Source organism: Apus apus, chromosome 4 (genome assembly GCF_020740795.1).
Source record: "Apus apus isolate bApuApu2 chromosome 4, bApuApu2.pri.cur, whole genome shotgun sequence".
Classification (NCBI taxonomy): Eukaryota; Metazoa; Chordata; class Aves; order Apodiformes; family Apodidae; genus Apus; species Apus apus.
This window is the reverse complement of record NC_067285.1, coordinates 113,790,079-113,809,675: the sequence shown is the minus strand read 5'-3', so window position 1 is coordinate 113,809,675 and position 19,597 is coordinate 113,790,079. Positions and strand designations below refer to the sequence as shown.

Below are 19,597 nucleotides of genomic sequence, written 5' to 3'. Positions count from 1 at the left end.
AGGGCTGGGGTGGGAGGGGTGGGCGCCGGGAGGCCCCGGGGGGATGTCAGCATCGGCTGGTGGCTGGTGCTAGGAGAGACAGGGGGGTTAGTGATGCGGGGACGGCAGGTCCCCACAGGTCCCTCCTTGGCCCTTCTCCTTGGTCCCCTCTCTGCCTCTGTCCTCCCCTTCCGTGTTCCTCCCACTCATGCACAACCCTTGGGAGGGTGCACGATGCTCAGGGAGGTTTAGATCCCTTGGGAAGATCAACAGCCCTCGGGAATGTGCATAATCCTGGGGAAGACCCACAACCCTTAGGAAGATCCACAACCTTTGGGAAGACCCACAACACTTAGGAAGACCCACAACCCTTAGGAAGACCCACAACTCTTAGGAAGATCCACAACCTTTGGGAAGACCCACAACTCTTAGAAAGATCCACAACCTTTGGGAAGACCCATAACCCTCAGGAAGATCCACAACCCTTAGGAAGACCCACAACCCTTAGGAAATTCCACAACCTTTGGGAAGACCCACAACCCTTAGGAAGACCCACAGCCCTTAGGAAGATCCACAACCTTTGGGAAGACCTACAACCCTTGAGTAGGTCTACAACCCTTGGGAAGTCCCACTGCCCTTGAGAAAACCCATAAACCTTGGGAAAACCCACAACCCTTGGGAAGATCCACAGCCTTTGGAAAGGAGCATAATTCTTGGAAAAGTGTGCAACCCCTGATATGATCCAGAACTGTTAAGAAGGTCCCCCCACTCCTTGGCAAGGTGCACAAACACTGGGAAGGTTCACAGCCATTTGGGAGGAGTACAGCTGCCAGGAAGGTGAACAACCCATTGGAAATCTCTCTCCTTCTTGTCACAGAGGGGTGACCCATGTGCTTCCTTGCCCAACCACCATGCAAAGAGCCCCTGCAGTGGCAGGGATCTCCAGGCCCTGGGAGCATGCCTGTGTCTGATGCTGCAGCCAGGATATTGGGAGCCACCTCCTCCAAGCAAAGAGTGACCCAAGTGCTGCTAGATGAGCCCATGCAGCCTCGCAGTAGAATCAGATACTTCTCCAGACCCTCACCACAACCACCAAGTCTCATTGTCGGTCCCATTGGGGGCTGTGGGACCCCCATGCTGTGCTGTCCTGGTGACACAAAGGACCCGGTGGTTTCCCATGCCTGACCAAGTGAGGGTCCCTGTGGGGACCTGCACAAACCTCCAAGACGTCGGGGGCTGGGAAAACCCCACCCTTGTGGGTGGGGGTAAGTGGGGTAAGCCACCAAAGATCCAACCTAGGAGGTCACTGCTTTCTCCTCCAGCTTTGGGAGGCAGAAGCACCCATTGGGGGTGTTTTTTTGTGGTTCTTTCAGCCCAAAGCACCAAGGCCACCCATGGGTGGGAAGATCCCTTGCTCATATATTCCACAAAGGGCTCTTCTGACCACCCCCAAACCCTTCTGAGCCCCGCCCTGCACCCCACAACCACCATCCCTGGTGAGCACCAACCTGTCCCTGAACCCTCCATCTGTGCTCACCCTCAGGGCAGCATCCCTGGTGGCCCAGCATCCCCCTACCCCCCTCCACCTTGGTGGGCAGAACCACGGCCACCAGGTTGGGGAAACCATTTTTTGAGGGGGCAAAATCAGGAAAAGGCAAGAAATCCAGGCGGAAAAATGTTAAGAATAATCATTAAAAACAAAAGCAACAACAACAAAAAAAAGCCCCAACAAAACAAGCTGTTGTGGAGAATTTCTGGAGGTGCCTGGCTGTGGTTTTTGGGGTGGTCACCAAGGCAGGTCCACCCTGCCTGGGTGATCCCTGGCGAGCACAAAGCACCTGCTGGCAACTCCAGCGGGTGCCACGGGATGAGAAAGCGCTTTTTTTTCCAGACATACGGAGCCCCAGCCTCCTGCCACCCCACAGCTCAGGCCTGGATCCCTGCCCACCTTCCCCAGGCTGTCCCACCCACCCTGGCTCCCTGTTTCCCAGCCAGAAACCAAGGCAGGATCCGACCCAGGCGGGTCTGAAGGTTCCCATCTCCCAGTCCCTCTTTTCCTGGGCAGGTCCTGCCCTGAACCACAAAACATCTCCTCCCTCCCACCCCGCCAGCCATCCGCCAGGATTTTAAGGAGATGAGGAGTCATTACTACGGTGGCCACGCTGATGGATCCCACAGGCATCCGGAGCCGGGAAACGCTCCCGGCCAGCAGGAGAGACTGCAGCAGCGCCAGAAACCCAGCCCCGAGCTGCTCCGGCATCGCGACCATCGCATCATCCAGCCTTTCTTGGCATTGTTTAACGTTTTCCCGGCCCCTCCACATCCCCCCGCGCCCCCCAATAATAATAATAATAATAAAAATAAATACAAATAATAATAAAAAGGAATTAAAATGAGCCGCAGGCAGCTCCACTGCCTGGTTGAAGAAGGGAAGGGGGAAGATGGGGAAGAGGGATGGAGGATGCTGCCGGTGCCGTGTGGTCCCCATCCTTCCCCCCGCGACCGTCCCCGTCTTTCGGGGTGGGAAGGAGCAGGGCTGGGGGGGGTGAAGGTGGCTGGGGGTGAGGTGCAGGGGGAGACGGGCACGAAAACCCGGGGTGCATCCTGCTTTCCCCCCCTCCTCCCCCTTCCCCAAACACCTGGAGCGGGGAGCAGCGGGTCCCTCCTCACCTCCCGGCTTTGTCCCCGCTTCGTGCTCCCGGGGTGGGGGACACCCTGAGGCGAGGAGCAGCTTGGGGACCAGCCACCACCTCCCAGGGCAGCATCCCGCATCGCTCCATACCTGCTTGTCGCCGCCGACCTCCCGAGCTTGGCTCCTCCGGCGAGGGCAGCATCGCTCCCGTGTCCCCGGCGGCCACCACCGTCCCCACCAAAGCCAACTGGGGGGGGGGGAGCTGGGAGAGGGAGGATGCTACGAGGGGGTGATGTGAGCGGGTCGGTGCACAAAGGCGGCGGCTGCTGAGAGGCTTCAGGGCTTTGTCCGGGCAGAAGGATGCTGGCGAGGAGGGATGCAGCCTCGGGAAGAGGCAGGAGCAGCGGGAAGCATCCGGCTGCCTGCGGGCAGCACCTCCATGCCAGGCCCTGGGGAAGGAGGGAGGGTGGTGGCTGCGGGAGGAGGAGGTGGAGGAAGAGGAGGAGGAGGAGGAGGAGGGGAGCGGGAGGCTGAAGGCCCCGGTGGGGTGGGGTGGGGGGCTGCTGGGCACCCTGGGGACGACGGGGCTCAGAGGGGGCTGTGCATGGGCAGGGGAGAAGGAGGGAGAGATGGAGGGATGGAGGGAAGGAGGGAAGGAAGGAGGGAGGGCGAGCGCTGGCAGCCGCCTCCTCCTCCTCCTTTGCAGCCCGAGCCCGGAGTGTTTCTCGCCGCCGCGTTCCTCCCTCACAGCTCCCTCTGCCTGTCTCCCCACGAACACCGCGGGCTCTCCGCCGGGCCTTGCTGCCATGCGGCAACCCGCCGGCCTCATCCTGCGTCTCCCTCGCACCCCTCGATCCCGCCCTTGTCCCCCCTCAGCCAGGCCGCTGCTCCTGGCCGGGTCCCTGCTGGGATCACCCCCCAGCATCCCCCCCCGGGGAGAAGAAGGGGGCAGGGGGGGTGGGTGCGTGGCCGAGCGTGGGCACCTGCATTGCTCCTTCCCCATCCTGGGCTGGACCCACAGTGTAACCACCCTGGCTTGGTCCTGATCCAATCCCTGAGCAGCTTGGTTTGCTCCCCAGCTTGGTCCTGAGCTGGTCCTCCATCACCCTGGCTTAATCCCTGGTTTGGTCCTGATCCAGTGGCTGGGCATCCTGACTTGGCTTGGTCCCCAGCTGGTCCCCAAGGATACTGGCTTGATCCTTGGCTCGGTGCTGTTCCAGTAGCATGACATCCCAACTTGGTCTCCAGCTTGGTCCTGATCCAGTCCTTGAATACCCTGGCTTGGTCCTCAGCTGGTCTTTGAGCACCCAAGCTTGATCCTGATCCAGTCCCTGAGCAACCCAGTGTGGTCTCCAGCTTGGTCCTGATCCAGTCCCTCAGCACCATGCTTGGTCCTCAGCTGGTCTCTCAGCACCCCAGCTTGGTCCCTTGGTTGGCCCTGATCCAGTCCCCAAGAACCCTGGCTTGGTCCCCAGCTTGGTCCCCAGCTAGTCTCCAAGGACCCTGGCTTGGTCCTGATCCAGTCTCCAGCACCGAGGGCATCCAGCTCCAACATATTGTCTTGTCTCTGATGTGGACACATGGGAAGACAGCAGCACTGGGACCAGGACACTGCTGGCCTGGGGTCAAGTGGTTGTTCCCATCCCTGAGTGGCCCCAGGATTTGGGATGTAACCATTCCTACAAGCTCCCAGTCCCATCCCACCCCACCCCAGGTGCACTCAAGCTGCCAGGGTGGGTGTTCCAATCCTTCCCACCCTCCCTCGGCATCCAGGGATGTGAGCAGAGGGTGAAGGCTCCAGCCTGGCTTTCTTTGAAGAACTTTCAGGCTCAGCATCAATTCTTGAAGCACTCTGGGGGGGGGGGGTGGGTGTATAAATAAGCCCTGGTGCATCACCCATGGGCAGCAGCACGGGGGGAGCAGGGCTGCTCACTGCCCGGCAGGAGCTGACATCCCATGGAGAGATGCCTGAAAGACTCCCCTTCCTGAAGGAAACCTGGGTGCTGAGGTCCTGATGAATGTTATCTGGGGTGTCCCCTCAGAAAAAAATGGGTTTCTGGGGGGTCCTCTGCATCCCGTGGAGTGGTCCTCACTTGGGACCAGGCTCATGGGATGGTGCAGGTGCTGGGGCCAGAAGTGCTTGGGGCTGGTGGGTGCCCACCCGAGAGGCATGAGCATCCTTAGGTGCCATGAGCTCTTAGGGACAGATCTGGAGGGGACATTTTGGATTTCCCCCTCAACCAGGTTTCCTTCTGGCCTCTTCCCTGATCCCAGTCTTCTGGAATCCCACACCCCCTGCCCAGCTTCTCACCTCATCACCACAGGGTCCTCCCACCCCACAACAAGTGGATTTTGCCGGGACAATGGTATAACTAGGATTTAACCCTGGGATGCTCCAGCCCACCTGTCAGCAAAGGGCTGCAGGGACAGGAGGGGACACGGAGAAGGACACTTCCCTCCTCCATAACACAACTGGGGGGCAAAACCCACCCTGTGGGGCTGGTGGAGGGGACAAAACCTGCTGGAGGGAGCAGGTCTGCAGCCATGATCAGCACCCTCTCCCTGCCTCAATTTCCCCCTCGGCAAGAAAAGGCTGAGCATCCCCAAAACCCCTGAGCATCCACCACCATCACCTCTGTTCCCACAGGCAGCTTTTCCTCCCGATGAATTGAAACCAAAGACCCAATCTGAGTCAGCATCTCCCATCGGAACAATGAGATTTCGGAGTCACGTGTTTTAACTAATTTTTAACCAGTGGAGGAGGGAGGTTCTGCTATTGGTGGCACCTTCTGGGCTGATGGTTGGTCCCAGAAGAAGGGAAACAGCATCTCTTGGCTGTTTAAAATTCCAAAAGGGAGAGAGCAAATGCCTCTTCCCTCCCCATCCTGGCTTTGCAGGGGGCCACGTCCTGCCTGTCTGCCTCTGCCTGATGGTGCCTGGACCTTTTCCAGCCCTGGGAATGTGCCAGGTTGAAGATGGGGAGTGGGGCTGTGTTTCCTCCCATTTCTTGTGGGTGAAGCCCCGGGTGGGGGTATCCACATCCCATGGGGGACCAGGAGCCCGGAGTCTAGGCTGGATTGTGGGGTCCCCTCAATGGACCCCATGGATCTGGATCCAAGTAGGATCAGAATAAACGTGGAGCCACATCCCTCTTTTTGGAGGGGGACCCACTGGCAGGGAGCTGGGATCCCTTCCCTGCCCTGTCCTGGGACAAGACCCTTCTTCCAGAATAAGCCCCACCCCAGGGAACTGGGGATGCTTGGGGAGACAGTTGCCACCTCCCCTGCTGCTCTGATTGATTTTCCTCTCCCTGCTCGTGATTTAAGGAGTTTTCCCCTCAATCTGTGGCAGCCAGAGGTCAAAAACACACCAGAAATCCCCCCGGTGTCCCGGCTGCAGGGGATTGAAAGGCTAAGAGGGGGATTGAAAGGCAAAGAGGGGGATGGAAAAGCAGAGGAGAGGGGGATTGAAAGGCAGAGAAGGGGACTGAAAGGCAGAGAAGGGGATTGAAAGGCAGAGAAGAGGACTGAAAGGCAAAGAGGGGGATTGAAAGGCAGAGAGGTCTTAGATTAGCTCAAATCTTTAATTAGAAAAATAGACACAATTTGCCAAATATTCCTGATGGATTTTTCTGCTTGTGTTTACAAACAGGAAAAGAATAAGAACAACACCATCACCTTTCCCAAGGGACCGTTAGGCACTGGTTGCTGGATCCTGGTGGCATCTCACTCCTTCAGGAGAAAGGACCAGTGCATCCGCAGCCCCCGACTGCGCTGGTCGGAAAAACAACCGCTCGGGAGCTGGGAATAAAGTGCTGGCAGGGAATCACAGTCTGCTCGTTCCCAAGGCAGGAGCTCCGTGGGTTGGGGTACATAAAAGAGCCATCTCAGTGGGGATTTCTTTCTGTACATGGGTTTTTAATTTGCACACACACACGCACACGCACACACACACACACACACATGCACCTCTTCCTTGGAATAGGAGCTATAAAAATGGCTCGTTCCCTGCAGTTTGGAGATGGCTCCCGGTGGCTGGAGCTGCCACATTCCCCACATCCCTCAGCCACAGCCGGTGTTCCAGCTCCACAGCGTCACCTCCACCTCCTGCCTGTCCCCCTCCTCCCTGGCGCGGCCCGATCTGCCGCCACCTTCCCCAGGGACCACCCCAGGAGGCTCATTCCCACCCTGGCATCTCCCACGAGATGCTGGGAGGAACCAGAGGAAACACCGTCTCCCAGGCCTCTCAGTCTGGGGAGGGGAGGTGGGTTTTCACAATGTCCCGAAGGAGAGACCCACGGAGAAGAACCCCAAGCCCTTGAGCTTCTCCTCCGTCCGGGCTTTCTGCTTCAGGTGGACCTTGCTGTGACGCTTCTTCTCGTCGGAGCGGGCGAAGCGGCGGCCGCAGGTGTCGCAGGAGAAGGGCTTCTCCCCCGTGTGGGTGCGGATGTGGGTGGTGAGGTGGTCGCTGCGGCTGAAGTTCCTCAGGCAGATGCGGCACTGGAAGGGTTTGTGGCCCGTGTGGATCCGGAGGTGCCTGTTGAGCTCGTCCGAGCGGGCGAAGCTCCGGATGCAGTTCTCCACCGGGCAGGCAAAAGCCTTCTCGTGGGGTTTTGGGCAGAAGCATTTGGAAGAGCACTTGGTCCGCCGGGTCTTCTTCTTGGGCTCGGCCAAGGCGGGAGGGTTGGTGGGCAGCAGGGAAGGGATGGAGGAAGAGGCAGCGTGGCTCAGGAAGTCCGTGTGGGGGACGGAGGGGGAAGGGTGAGGATGGAGGAGCTCAGCAGAGCTCAGCAGAGCTGGCAGGACTTCAGGCTGGGCCATGGAGGTGTCAAAATCTGGCATTAACGGGAGGCTGTGGAGCTTGGTGTCGGCGAAGTCCCCGCGGGCCGGGAAGTTTTCTGGCTCGCAGCCGTAGCCCAGATGGGTGCCGAAGCAGGAAGCGTCCTCTGCCAGGCTGCCGAGCTCTGACTGGCAGCTGATGGACAAGACACTCTCCATCTTGGAGCCCAGAGGGTGGAACAGCCCCTGGTTGCTCTCACCAGCTGGGAAAGCTTCGGGAGAAGGGTAACCAGCGGGCAAGTAGGCCTGATGCTGGGTGATGGGCTCCCACTGGGCACAGGAGGCTTTAAACTTCTCCAGAGGTGGGGAACCAGAAGGCAGCTTGATGTCCTGCTTGGTGTCCAGCTTGGGCTGGAAGAAGCAGTGCGAGGTGTTTCCTAAGGTGGGCTGTGCCTGGAGGGGCTGAGCACCCTCCGCCGTGGGGAAGCTGCCGTAGCCCTGCTCCGGGAAAGGGGCTTGGCTGGATCCGTTCATTTCTGGCTGGCAGGTGGCATAAAGGTCCAGCTGGCTCTGAGCCACCTCGGGACACTGATAAAGAGCATCCTGGTGCCTCGGGTGGCCCTCGGACGAGGAGAAAGGGGAGATGCCCAGGATTCCCGACATCAGGTTGAAGAGAGATTCCTGGTCCTGGGGATGCTCCGGGACCGCCTTGATGAAGAAGCTGCCGGTGTAGCTGAGCGAAGGGGAGGGTTGGCTGCCCGGGGGGGGGTAATCCACCCCCCCGCCGCTCATCGGGGTGCCCAGCAGCTCTCCTGGGGGGACACAGAGGGGGACCGGCGATGAGAGGGACGGAGGGATGAGGGATGGGGAAGGGGAGGGCGGGATACGGGGGAACAGCGGGAGGCTGATGTTGCGTCACTGCGAGGTCCCCGTCCCCGCCGGCTCCCCGGGATGGCACCGGGAGCCCTGGGTGTCACCTCCCTTCCCCGGCAGGACCCCCGGGACCCCCGCCCTGGATTGGAGGGAGAGGAGGGGTGTTGAAGCCACAGCCAGGGGCTGGGAGCGGGGGGCTGGGGGCAGAGGACGGGGAGATGCCCGATTCCCGGCTGCGGGTCTGATTCCCGGCGAGGTCCCTCATCCCTGCCCGGCTCCCCCCTGCTCTTACCTGCCAGGAAATCGGCCTCGGCCAGAAGTTGCTGCTCAGCCTGCCCCAAGCCCTGCAGGTCTCCGGCTTTCATCTCGCCGCTCTCCTCGTACTTGGAGTAAAGAGGATCCGGGCAGAAATCCATAACGTTCAGCATCTCTCCCGGAGATAAGGTTGGAGCGGGTTAGGGAAGAGCCGGGGGATGCTCAGGGCGAGCCCGGGAATGCTCGGAGCAACCCGGGAGGTACTGAGGGGTGTCCAGGGACCGTCTGGAGGATGCTCCGGGGTGTCGGGGACAATTCGGAGGATGCTCCGAGGGTGTTGGGGGCAAGCCGGGGGTTGCGTCGGTGTGTTGGGGGCAATCCAAGTGATGCTCCGGGGTGCTGGGGGCAATCCTGGGGGTGCTGGGGGCAATCCGGGGGGTGCTGGGGGCAATCCGGGGGGTGCTGGGGGCAATCCGGGGGGGTGCTCCGGGGTGCTGGGGGCAATCCAAACGATGCTCCGGGGTGTTGGGGGACAAGCCGGGGGTTGCCCCGCAGCGCCGTGGGCAATCCGGGGGGGTGCCGGGGGATGCCGTGGGGGGGGGTGGGGGGGTGGGCTGCCGGGGGGTGCCGTGCCCCGGGGGGCGGGCAGGGGGTGCGGGCAGGGCAGGGCAGGGCCGGCAGCAGCGGCAGCCCGTGCGGACACCCGGCTCTCCCTCCCCGCCGCCCCCTTTATAGCTGGAGCGGGGCTGCTCCGACCCTTCCGCCGCAGCCATTTCTGGAGTCCCCAGTGAGGCTGCCGTGACGTAAATGCCCATACATGGACTCAGGATGTAGGGCAGGGAGCCCCAATAAGGAAATCTCTCCCGTGACGTGCTGCCCCCCCTCCCCCTCCCTTCCCCTCCCCCTTTTTTTCTCTCTCTGTTGTTTTTTCCCTTATCCCCCCTCCCCCCCCCCCCCCTTCCATCTTTCTAAACTAATAATCGCGATATTTTTAACGAATCGTTGCAGCTGGGGGGGCCCCGTGTGTCCAAAGCATCCCCCCCCCCTTTGCAAGCCCACCCGCATCCCTCCATCACAACCCCCCCGCCCCCCCCCTCCATGCACACGCATGTACACACACACGCGTGTGCAAGCACACCCGTGTGCCAGCGCACACGTGTGCAAGCACAGGCGGCTTTTCCTTCCCTCCGGATTCCAGCTTTTCCCCTGCAAGTTCCCACGGAGGGGTAAGGGGGTTTTAGGGGGGGTTTGGGGGTGGGGTGGGTGCTGGGCACCCCTCCGGATCGGGCCCTTGCGGCCCCAGGGCCTTGGCTCCCCTCCCACCGTGGGCTGCTCCTCTGCCACTCTTCCAGGTTTACATCTCCCCAGGCTCCTTCTTCTTCCTCTCATGCCATTTCTCCCCCCTCCACACCCTCCGCGACTGCCTTTCCTTGCTCTCCTTCCTTCAGGAGGCCTGCAAGGTGCCACCGGGCTTTGCTGCTCCCAGCCCCCCCAACCCCCCCCTGCCATTCCCCCCCTCTTGCCTTTCCCCGCCTGCTTTTGCCAAGACTTCCTCCTGGCATTTCGGGATGTGCTTCGATGGGCAGGAGCTGGGTGGCCGGGCTCCTCCTGCCCCCCAGCAAGAGCCCCCCCGCCCCAAAAAAAGAAGAGAAGGCAAACAGCACGGCCAGCTCACCCCAGTCACCCCAGCTCGCGGCTCCCCAGCCAGGCCAGCGTGTGACAGGCACGGATTTGGGCTGGGAGAGGGCAGATCCTGACTGCAAATCCCACCAGCTCACCCAAGGGGGGATGTTTTAAGAGCAAACCTGACAGGAGCAGTGATCGGGAAGGATCCTGGCAGAGCTTCCACCCTGCCCTGGTGCCCTGAGCATCCTTCTGACCACCCCCCCCCCCTCCCCAGCCACTCTGGTGGCTTCACTGAGGTGAAGCCTCCCATGGAGCAAGCTTGGAGGCTGCTGCTTTCCTTGCTCAGCCATTTCCAAATTTCCAGCCTGGATTTGGAGCCCGTCCTGGACCAGTGGTGATGCTCTGGGGAGCAGGTCACCCCCAGCACCCAGCAGAAGGCAGTTTGGGTGGGCAGGGGAAGGTTTCCTCTGGGCTATCTGGCTGTTGGGTTCAGAGCCCACTGGAAAAAAAAAACACAACCCAGAAACAAACATCTATAAAAATATTTACGGGTACAAACCTGCTGTTTTTCAGCACAGGGTGGCCAATGAGAAGGCTGCAACCACAACTGCAGGAGAAAGCTGTGGGATGCCAAGGAGCTAGGAAGGAGGAGAGGACCTGCTGAGATCCAAGATACCCTGGAGCTGGGGCACAGTGGCTGGAGCAGGGCCCTGCTAAGGTGCTATTCCTGGTTCCCAGGAATGTCTCACTGCATCATCTCGGGCAAACCACCCCTTGGTGTGTCTAGCAGCTCTTCCCCACGTTGGGGACAGGCTGCTCCTCTGTGAAATGCACCCAGGTGGTTGGCCAAGGGGTGCCAAGCAGCACTAAACTCAGCTGGTGATTCAGGGAGTGTCAGGGAATGAGCTGTAAGGTTCAGGTTGGAAATGGAGGAGGGGATGGAGAGAGACCCAGAAAATTATCAGAGTGTGGAAATGGTGAGTGAGACCTGATTATCCACTGGTCCTCATCTCACAGGAACTGGGGGGAGCCCAGTGAGATGGCCAGAAAGTGGGTTTCAGGCAAACCAAACACAATCCTCAGCCCTGCAGTGCTTGATGAAACTGGAACTCGGTGCTTCAGGAGATAATTTGGAACCAAGATAATAAACGGGTTACAAATAATCCATCTGTGGCTACTGAACACAACCCCAACAAGCTACTTAGGGGATGTGCTGGATGCTGGCGGGATATCACCAAAGGATGGACCTTGGGTTCCCTGCTTTCTTCTTCACCTGTCCTTGGCTGCATTTGAGGGACCCATCAGACCTTGGATGCTCTTGCTGCCACAATTTAAAGGGGATGTCAGGCATGGAATCATAGAGTAACAGACTGGTTTGGGTCGGAAAGGACCGTAAGGATCAATTATTTCCACCCTAACTCCCACTAGACCAGGTTTAGGATGTGTAGGGCTTGGCCTCCAGTCTCTGAGCTGGAGTCTACATCCTCAGACTCCCCTGCTGCTGTGCACAACCCTGGGACAACTGCTGCCAGGACAAGCAGCTCTTCTTGGAGGTGGAAAAAACTGTCCCACCTTTTCAATGCTGCAATCCTGATGTGCCATGGGAAGGTTCCCTGGTACTGCCACAGGGCAGAGGCAGCTCTCTGAACCTCCCTCCTTCCTTAAAGGTGATCCTAGAATAGTGGCAACATTTCCCTTCCTCAGACAAGAAAATAAACAATTATGGTGTGGTTGATAGAGAGCAGCTGACTACCCATGGGTGGCTGGAGAGGTGCTGCCTCATGTCCCCTCTTCCTCTGGATGAAGGCTTTTTCTTTTAAGCCTGAGCTAAATAAAAACCTACTTGTATTATAAAAGAACAAACAACAAACCAGTCTAAAGGGACCCTCTTGGATGGCAAGAAGAGTGTGGCTGGGTTTGCTCTGGCACTGGAAGTGACACAATACATGAGATCAGGGGAAAACGTGACTGTGAGTAGAGCCAAGCTCCAGGAGCAGGTGGTGGCACAGTGTTTCCCTTCCCAGAAAGGGCAGTTGGCTGGCGAGGAGGAGGGATAGCCTTCCTGGAGTGACATGTGTCGTCAGTAGAAGATGGGGAGGAAATCCATGCAATGGCTCAGGTCTCTCCCAGGGAGGTACCAGAGCTCAGGCTCTGCCCCGGTTTTTCGGTCCCCTCTTTCTTTCTCTGGTGCCTGAGGTGCTGTGGAAAGCTTTGCTTCACTGAATCCCAGACTGGTTTGGGTTGGAAGGGCCTTCAAGACCATCCAGTTCCAACCCCCTGCATGGGCAGGGACACCTCCCACCAGCCCAGGTTGCTCCAAGCCCCATCCAACCTGCCCTTCAACACTGCCAGGGATGGGGCAGCCACAGCTTCCCTGGGCAACCTGGGCCAGGGTCTCACCACCCTCACAGCAAAGAATTTCCTCCTCATGTCCAACCTAAATCTCCCCTCTTTCAATTAGAAACCACTCCCCACTTGTCCCATCCCTCCCTGCCCTTGTCCCAAGCCCCTCCCCAGCTTTCCTGGAGCCCCTCCAGGCACTGGAAAGGGCTCTAAGGTCTCCCTGGAGCCTTTTCTTAGTGTCTTTAAGAGCTGAAGAGGTTTTGAAAGCTGCTGTGGCAGCCCTGCATGTGTCCACGGGGCATCTTGCAGCAAAGGTTCCCCCAAGCAGAAGAGCTTCAGGCTCCTGCTCCCTCCACGCACCTTCCATGCAGTGGTGGGAGCAACCCTGGGGCAGCAAATGCTGACCTCAAAGGGTCCCAGTGATGCTGGGACATCTCTGAGCTTTCTGGCAGGGCTCAGGTTGCTCAGCCCCAAGCTCACCTTGTTCTGCAGCCCTCCAAGCATGCTGCAGTGCACAGGCTGCCAGCCCGGGACTCCCCCAGTCACCGGCCATCTGGAACCTCCTGGCACAAGCCCCTGTCCTCGGGAGCTTGCCCACCTCCACCAGCCAGGGCAAGTGTTTGCTTAGTGAGCTCCTTGCTGGCTCCTGCTGGTCCAAACCGAGTCCAAACGAGGGTCATGAAGATGCTCAGAGGGCTGAAGCAGCTCTGCTGTGGACACAGGCTGGGAGAGTTGGAGTGTTCAGCCTGGAGAAGAGAAGGCTCCAGGGAGACCTTAGAGCACCTTCCAGTGCCTGAAGGGGCTCCAGGAAAGCTGGGGAGGGGCTTGGGACAAGGGCAGGGAGGGAGAGGACAAGGGGTAATGGATTTAAACTGTAAGAGGGGAGATTTAGGTGAGACATTAGGAAGAAATTCTTTGCTGTGAGGGTGGTGAAACCCTGGCCCAGGTTGCCCAGAGAAGCTGTGGCTGCCCCATCCCTGGCAGTGTTGAAGGGCAGGTTGGATGGGGCTTGGAGCAGCCTGGGCTGGTGGGAGGTGTCCCTGCCCATGCAGGGGGTTGGATCTAGATGATCTTGAATGTCCCTCCAACCCAAACCAGTCTGGGGTTCTATGAATCCCCTGCAGAGCCAGGGCCCAGCTTGGTCCCAGGGGTCACCTTTCTGCTGACCACCCACCACGCTGCACATGATCCATTGCAGCAGCTCATCAGCCTTCCTTTCCTCCACAGTTTCTAAGTCTGTGCTCCCAGCTGGGGCTGTAGCACGGAAATCAAGCCTGAATTCTTGCCTTTGTCCCATGTTTTTTCCCCGGGTTTCATCTCTGGAGCCTTGGTCTGGGGTCTACCCTATAACCTGGAGAGATTTTGGCACAAGGTTGGATGTTCCCAGTACTCTCAGCCCTGCTTAAAGGGAGAAACTGCCATGGAAAGAAAGCCAACCTTCCTCATCCTCTTGCTTTGCCTTGATGTGAGCCAGCAAGGAGCTGGGGGAAGGCTTGAGGAGCACTTTCCCCACCATGACATGCAGGCTGGGCAAGACAAGGCAGCCCCAGAGCTGCTGGCAAGGGCAGAGATGGGCAGCACTGATCTGAAGCTGGAATTCATTTTTTCCAAAGGGATGGCTGCCAGGTATTGGTTCATGGCAACACTACCTCAGCAGCCAAACTTGGGCCTGTGAGCCTGAAGTCAACAGGTATAATGTGAGAAGTGCAATTTCCATGTGTCTTCTCCAAGCTCCCAAGAATCCATGACTCAGGTATCTAATGCCTTCGACCTGATGCCCTGTATTGACTTGTCCTCAGTGGATTTCTTCCACTGTCTGACTCTTTTCTGAGCCCTTAGTGTCCCCAGGGCTGTGATGTGACCTGGGTTGGAGGTGGAACAGTTTCTGTTGGTTTGGAGTGTTCCAGCTGCCTCCACCTTTGCAGCTTCAGAACAGGCTCCGAGCAAATGGGTGTGTGTGAGAGAAATCTACTTGGGCCAGGAATTCCCTCCTCCAGGTGATCAAAAAACCCCCCTGTGGTGATGGAGATAGCTGGGAAATTCCCTGCCCTTGCCACTGTCCCCTTCCAAGGGCTCCTCTCATGGAAAGAAAGTGGCTTTGCTGACTCTGAGCTGCTGGTCCTCAAGATTCAAGAAGATGTTTCTGGGATTCAGGTGTTTTGTTTTCCTCAAAGCTGGGGAAAAAGACAACACCCTTGCATCTCCTTTAAACCACCCCCCCCCACCCCCCCCCCCCCGATTGTTTTATAAATCACCCCAAACCTCCCTCCACCAGGACTCTGAGGTGGAGAAGGAGGCACTTGAAGCTGCAGTGGACTTCCCAGGGGGATGGCACGATTTGATGGAGCAGCCATTTCTCCTGGGGCAGCCAGTGGAGATGCCACCTTGATGGGCCACCACCCAACCACTGGCTCTCATCTCTTTGCCCTCCATGTCCCTCTCCAACCATCTCCCCTTCCAGGAAAACTTCTAGAAGGCAGCACCCAGCATTTCCATGGCAACTGGCATGCCACCAGCTGGTCTCCACTGTGTGTCTATTTTTGGCCACGGAGGGGACACTTGTGTGACAGAGGAGACAACTCAGAGAGGGCAAGAAGATCACCACCACCACCTCCTGGCCATGCTACCAGCCTCAGGGGTGCTGGTGCTGGGATGCTCTGAGAACCTTTTCTGAAGAGCATCTTTCCCCAGGGGTGGCCTCAGCAGATCTGAGCAGCCCATGAGGCTCTAGGAAATGTCTGCTGAAAGAGGCTTCTTTCTTGTTTTTAATGCCTGGGCGTGAAGGAGGAACTGCTGGCTGGAATTTCAGACCCTGGGCTCAGCAGGAGGTCGGGGTGGATGGTTATCTCCAGGTTTTATGTTGCTGCACATCACCACATTCCCTGCGGAGCTCAGTGACAACAGCTCTTCCCACCCTCAACATTTACAGCCGGCTGCTCCTGCATCCCTGCTTCCTTTTGGTGTTTTAAACAGCCAAGCTTGGGGGGCAAATTCCTCAAGTTTGGCTGCTCCCTGCAGTTGAGCCCAGGGAACGGGCAGCCTGGGAATGACAGCACAGGGGGTGGCAGGGCAGCTGCTCGCACTGGAGAGGTCACCACGGCCTCTGCTGCTGCATCCCCTCCTAAAGTGAAGTGATGGGCAGACATAATCCCAGCTCCTGCTCCCCCCCTAAAACCAAAAATAAATAAAAATGAAATCAAACCCCACACCAAAGGCAAACTGGGAATGCTGTGAGCTCTGACAGAGGCTGGTGAAGGGCAGACATGGTATTTCTGTTCTCCATCACGCATCCTAATCCCAGTATTTTTAGCACGTGCTTTTGCACGGGTTGGTCCAGGGGCAGGAAGATTAATTTGGCTCAGGAGAAGCACGAGGCTGTCAGGAGCACAACAGCTCGGCTGCAATGAAGCAACAAAGCAGGGGGGGGACACAAGCTTTTTGCAACTTGTTTCAAAATGCACGTTTTTTTCTAAGAGTCTGCCTGCCCCGGTGATCGACTGGGAAGCTGCAAACAGGTCTCAGCACCTTCCCTTGGGAATGAAATGGTTCCTTGAGCCCCAGATAAGTCTTTCTCCACTCATTCTCACACTGGCTTTAATCACCTCTAACAACAATAAAAAGGAAGTTGTATATTTTTAAATACATCATTGAATCACAGACTGGTTTGGGTTGGAAAGGACCTTCCAGATCATCCAGGTCCAACCCCCCTGCATGGGCAGGGACACCTCCCACCAGCCCAGGTTGCTCCAAGCCCCATCCAACCTGCCCTTCAACACTGCCAGGGATGGGGCAGCCACAGCTTCCCTGGGCAACCAGGGCCAAGGTCTCACCATCCTTACACTAAAGAATTTCCTCCCAATGTCTAATCTGAATCTCCCCTCTTCCAGTTTAAATCCATTACCCAGTGTCCTCTCCCTCCCTGCCCTTGTCCCAAGCCCCTCCCCAGCTTTCCTGAAGCCCCTTCAGGCACTGGAAGGTGCTCTCAGGTCTCCCTGGAGCCTTCTCTTCTCCAGGCTCAACACCCCAACTCTCCCAGCCTGGCTCCAGAGCAGAGCTGCTCCAGCCCTCCCATCATCTCCATGGCCTCCTCTGGACCTGCTCAACAGCTCCATGTCCATTTTGTGTTGGGGGCTCCAGAATTGGATACATATATAAATATACAAAAAACACATATACACACACGAATAAAGCATCCCTGAAACCTAATGATTGGGCTGTTTTATTAAAAAAAAAAAAAAAAAACAACAAACCACAACAAAACCTGAAGCAAAACATTTGGACTTTTTATTTTTGACCAGGGGCTTGGAACAGCAGCTCAGTGCCCAGAAGCATCATCAGGCTCTGTCCTCATCAGGCTGTCGGACTCCTCCACCCCCGTGGCAGATGAAAACCAGGAGGGTTGTTTCCCCCTCCCCAGGCTCTTTCTGGCTCCCTGCAGGTTTCGTTTGGGGGAGCAGAAGCTTGCAGGGCCCCTCGGGGCTCTGGGGGAGGTGTGGCAGGGACACAGGTCCCCAGGGAGATGCATATGTCCGGGGTGTTGTCAGGGGGAGCTGCCTTGTGGCCAGATCAGGGTGCTGAGTAACAGACCACGAGCATCCAATCCCTTCTGAGAAGGTAAGGAAAGCTAAGCTGGTTGGAGAGGGAGGAGCCAGTTTCCTTCTCGCCCAGGAGAAGGAAGAAAGCCCCGAGGTTCCTTCCCCTCCACCCCTCCCTCCCTCCCTCAAACTGGTTTCCAGACCCAGTTTCCCAATGCCCACGGGGATTACTGGGAATTGGGGTTGACCTTGGGAACAGGCAGGAGGTTTCCTCCAGGGATGGGGCTGATTTTGCACCCACTGGTGCAAACCAAGGAGACTGGCTGAGGATGCTCTAAAGAGCCTGTTGCAGAGCCTGGGGCTTAAATCCCTGCTCCCTGCAGCCCGTGCCACTTTTCCTTCTCTGCTCACCAACTGCAAATCCTGCCTGTGAACCATGCTCAGTTACTTACCCCTCTGATTACAAAGAGGGGACACACACACACACACCCCCACCCCTTGGCCTGGTGCCTGCTTGGAGATGGTTTTATCCATCAGCTTTTCATTTGTCAGTGTTATTTGCTTCCTTGATCAAGCTCACTGCTCCCTTTCAGGAAAGCTTCCAAGAATCTGGAGAGACGCTCCCCAGCATCATTAATCAGGGCAGCAGGAAGATTTATTAACTCTCCTCTCCATGAAACAAAACCATCAGCCTCTGAAGTCAGCTTTCTGTGCCATCAGTTCTTCCTCCCAAGTAAATTTAAAGGCTGCTAACGAAGGTGAATCCATCTATCAAGTCCTGATTTGTTGCTTGTGGTTCCAGTATCTCCACTTACATCCAAAATACAGGAGAGAAATCAGAGCAGCCTTATTTTTTTATGATTTTTTTTTCTTGCCATTAGAACTAATTATGTTAATAATGATATTCATGCCAAAGGTTGGAAGTGTGTGGCGATTCATGGAACTCTTCAAATTAACTGCTCAGGTCTCCCTGGTATTTAAAGCTATTAAAGCTAGAATGGGACGTAAATGAATACAAGTTGTGTCTCTTGTAGAGTTTAGCTGTGAGAGGAGCAGAATTTGCCACCTCACTTGCAGGGACCAGGTTGTTCAACCCAGGTATAAATGGGAGACGTGTCACCCTGCGTTGTACATGCTGGAGTGCATTTTGTTCCCCCAAACACCAGGGGAGAACAGGGATTTCAGCTACTCCTAAAAATGTCTGAAGCTGCACTTTGCAGCCAGTGGCTACAGATTGCCAGAACCTGGAAGGACACACAGAGGGAACTGAGAGCAAATGGATGTCACCTTGTACCTTCCTCTGGGCATCCAGCAGTGGCCACTGTCAAGGGACAAAGTATGGGGCTAGATCAGCTTGTCATAGAATCCCAGACCGGTTTGGGTTGGAAGGGACCTCAAAGATCATCCAGTCCCACCCCCCTACATGGGCAGGGACACCTCCCACCAGCCCAGGTTGCTCCAAGCCCCATCCAACCTGCCCTTCAACACTGCCAGGGATGGGGCAGCCACAGCTTCTCTGGGCAACCTGGGCCAGGGTCTCACCACCCTCACAGCAAAGAATTCCCTCCTCATGTCTCACCTAAATCTCCCCTCTTACAGTTTTAAACCATTCCCCCTCATCCCATCCCTCCCTGCCCTTGTCAAAAGTCATCATGATGCCAGATGATAGTGAGAGTATTTATCTGTATAGCCTGAGAGTCAGACACGGGAACCACCTTGTGATGGTTGCACAGGGGTCTTACAAGGGTGTTCACACCTTTGCTTTCAGCTCCTCTCTGAAGTTAACAGAAGGGCCTTTTCATTCCCTTGGATTGGCTGCAAGAGGGATTCAAACAATGCTGAGTGTCCCAGCATCTTGCTGCAGGTGCCAGCAGGATGAGGACATCCTGGAGAGCTCCTTGCAAGGTGACTCAGGTCCTGGGCTCTGAATGTTGCATTTGCCCACTATTCATGCTCCTGATGGATCTCCCTTGACTCCGTGGTTCGTGTCCATCTTTGCTCCATTCCCTGTTTGTTCCCCTCACCTGGAAAAAGGGCTTTGCAAGTGTCAGCAGCATGGTAGGGAGATAGAAGAAGACAGCACCTCTCAGTCCTGTGCACACAGTTTTACATCAGTAAATACTCCTGCAGTCTCTGTCAAGCAGCTGTAGGGAACAGAGTGGTCCTTTTAACAGTGGCCCTGGGACACTCCTTACTCTGCAGGTTCAGAGGATGGACAAGTCCCCTCCTCACTCTATACTGGAGCCATCAGCTAGTAATTCCCAGCACCTGTCAGCTCCTTCTTGGACCCAAAGCTTCCCCTGGTGCTCACCCTGTTCCCACCATCCCCTGAAGATGCTGATGCCAGCTGGGACTAGTTGGTGGCAGCTGATGTGTGTGGAAACCCACCTCAGGGAATGGCTGCAGCTGTTACCTCAGCTGTGCAGCTCACCCCCAGCTCTCAAGAAGTGCAGCACCCGGGGAACGACCAGCCACCTGAAGCTGGGCTGGAGCAGGGTGGTTCACAGGCAGCCGCTGAAGGAGGGTGTCATTCTCAAAGCATGCAGGTCCTCTTGGAGCAGGGACGCCCCACGTGC

At 57.2% G+C, this 19,597-nt stretch overlaps 2 protein-coding genes across 2 annotated transcripts; both read right to left on the bottom strand.

Moving 5' to 3' along the window:
- Positions 1-33: 33 nt before the first annotated feature.
- Positions 34-3,440, bottom strand: LOC127384233 (uncharacterized). The gene is made up of 3 exons (XM_051618316.1): positions 3,360-3,440; positions 2,762-3,209; positions 34-69 (listed from the first exon to the last, which is right to left on the bottom strand). Exons 1-3 carry the CDS (start codon positions 3,438-3,440, stop codon positions 47-49), a joined length of 552 nt encoding a protein of 183 aa, XP_051474276.1. The 3' UTR covers positions 34-46.
- Positions 3,441-6,190: 2,750 nt separating this feature from the next.
- Positions 6,191-8,821, bottom strand: EGR4 (early growth response 4). The gene is made up of 2 exons (XM_051617352.1): positions 8,555-8,821; positions 6,191-8,201 (listed from the first exon to the last, which is right to left on the bottom strand). Exons 1-2 carry the CDS (start codon positions 8,688-8,690, stop codon positions 6,883-6,885), a joined length of 1,455 nt encoding a protein of 484 aa, XP_051473312.1. The 5' UTR covers positions 8,691-8,821; the 3' UTR covers positions 6,191-6,882.
- Positions 8,822-19,597: the final 10,776 nt, after the last annotated feature.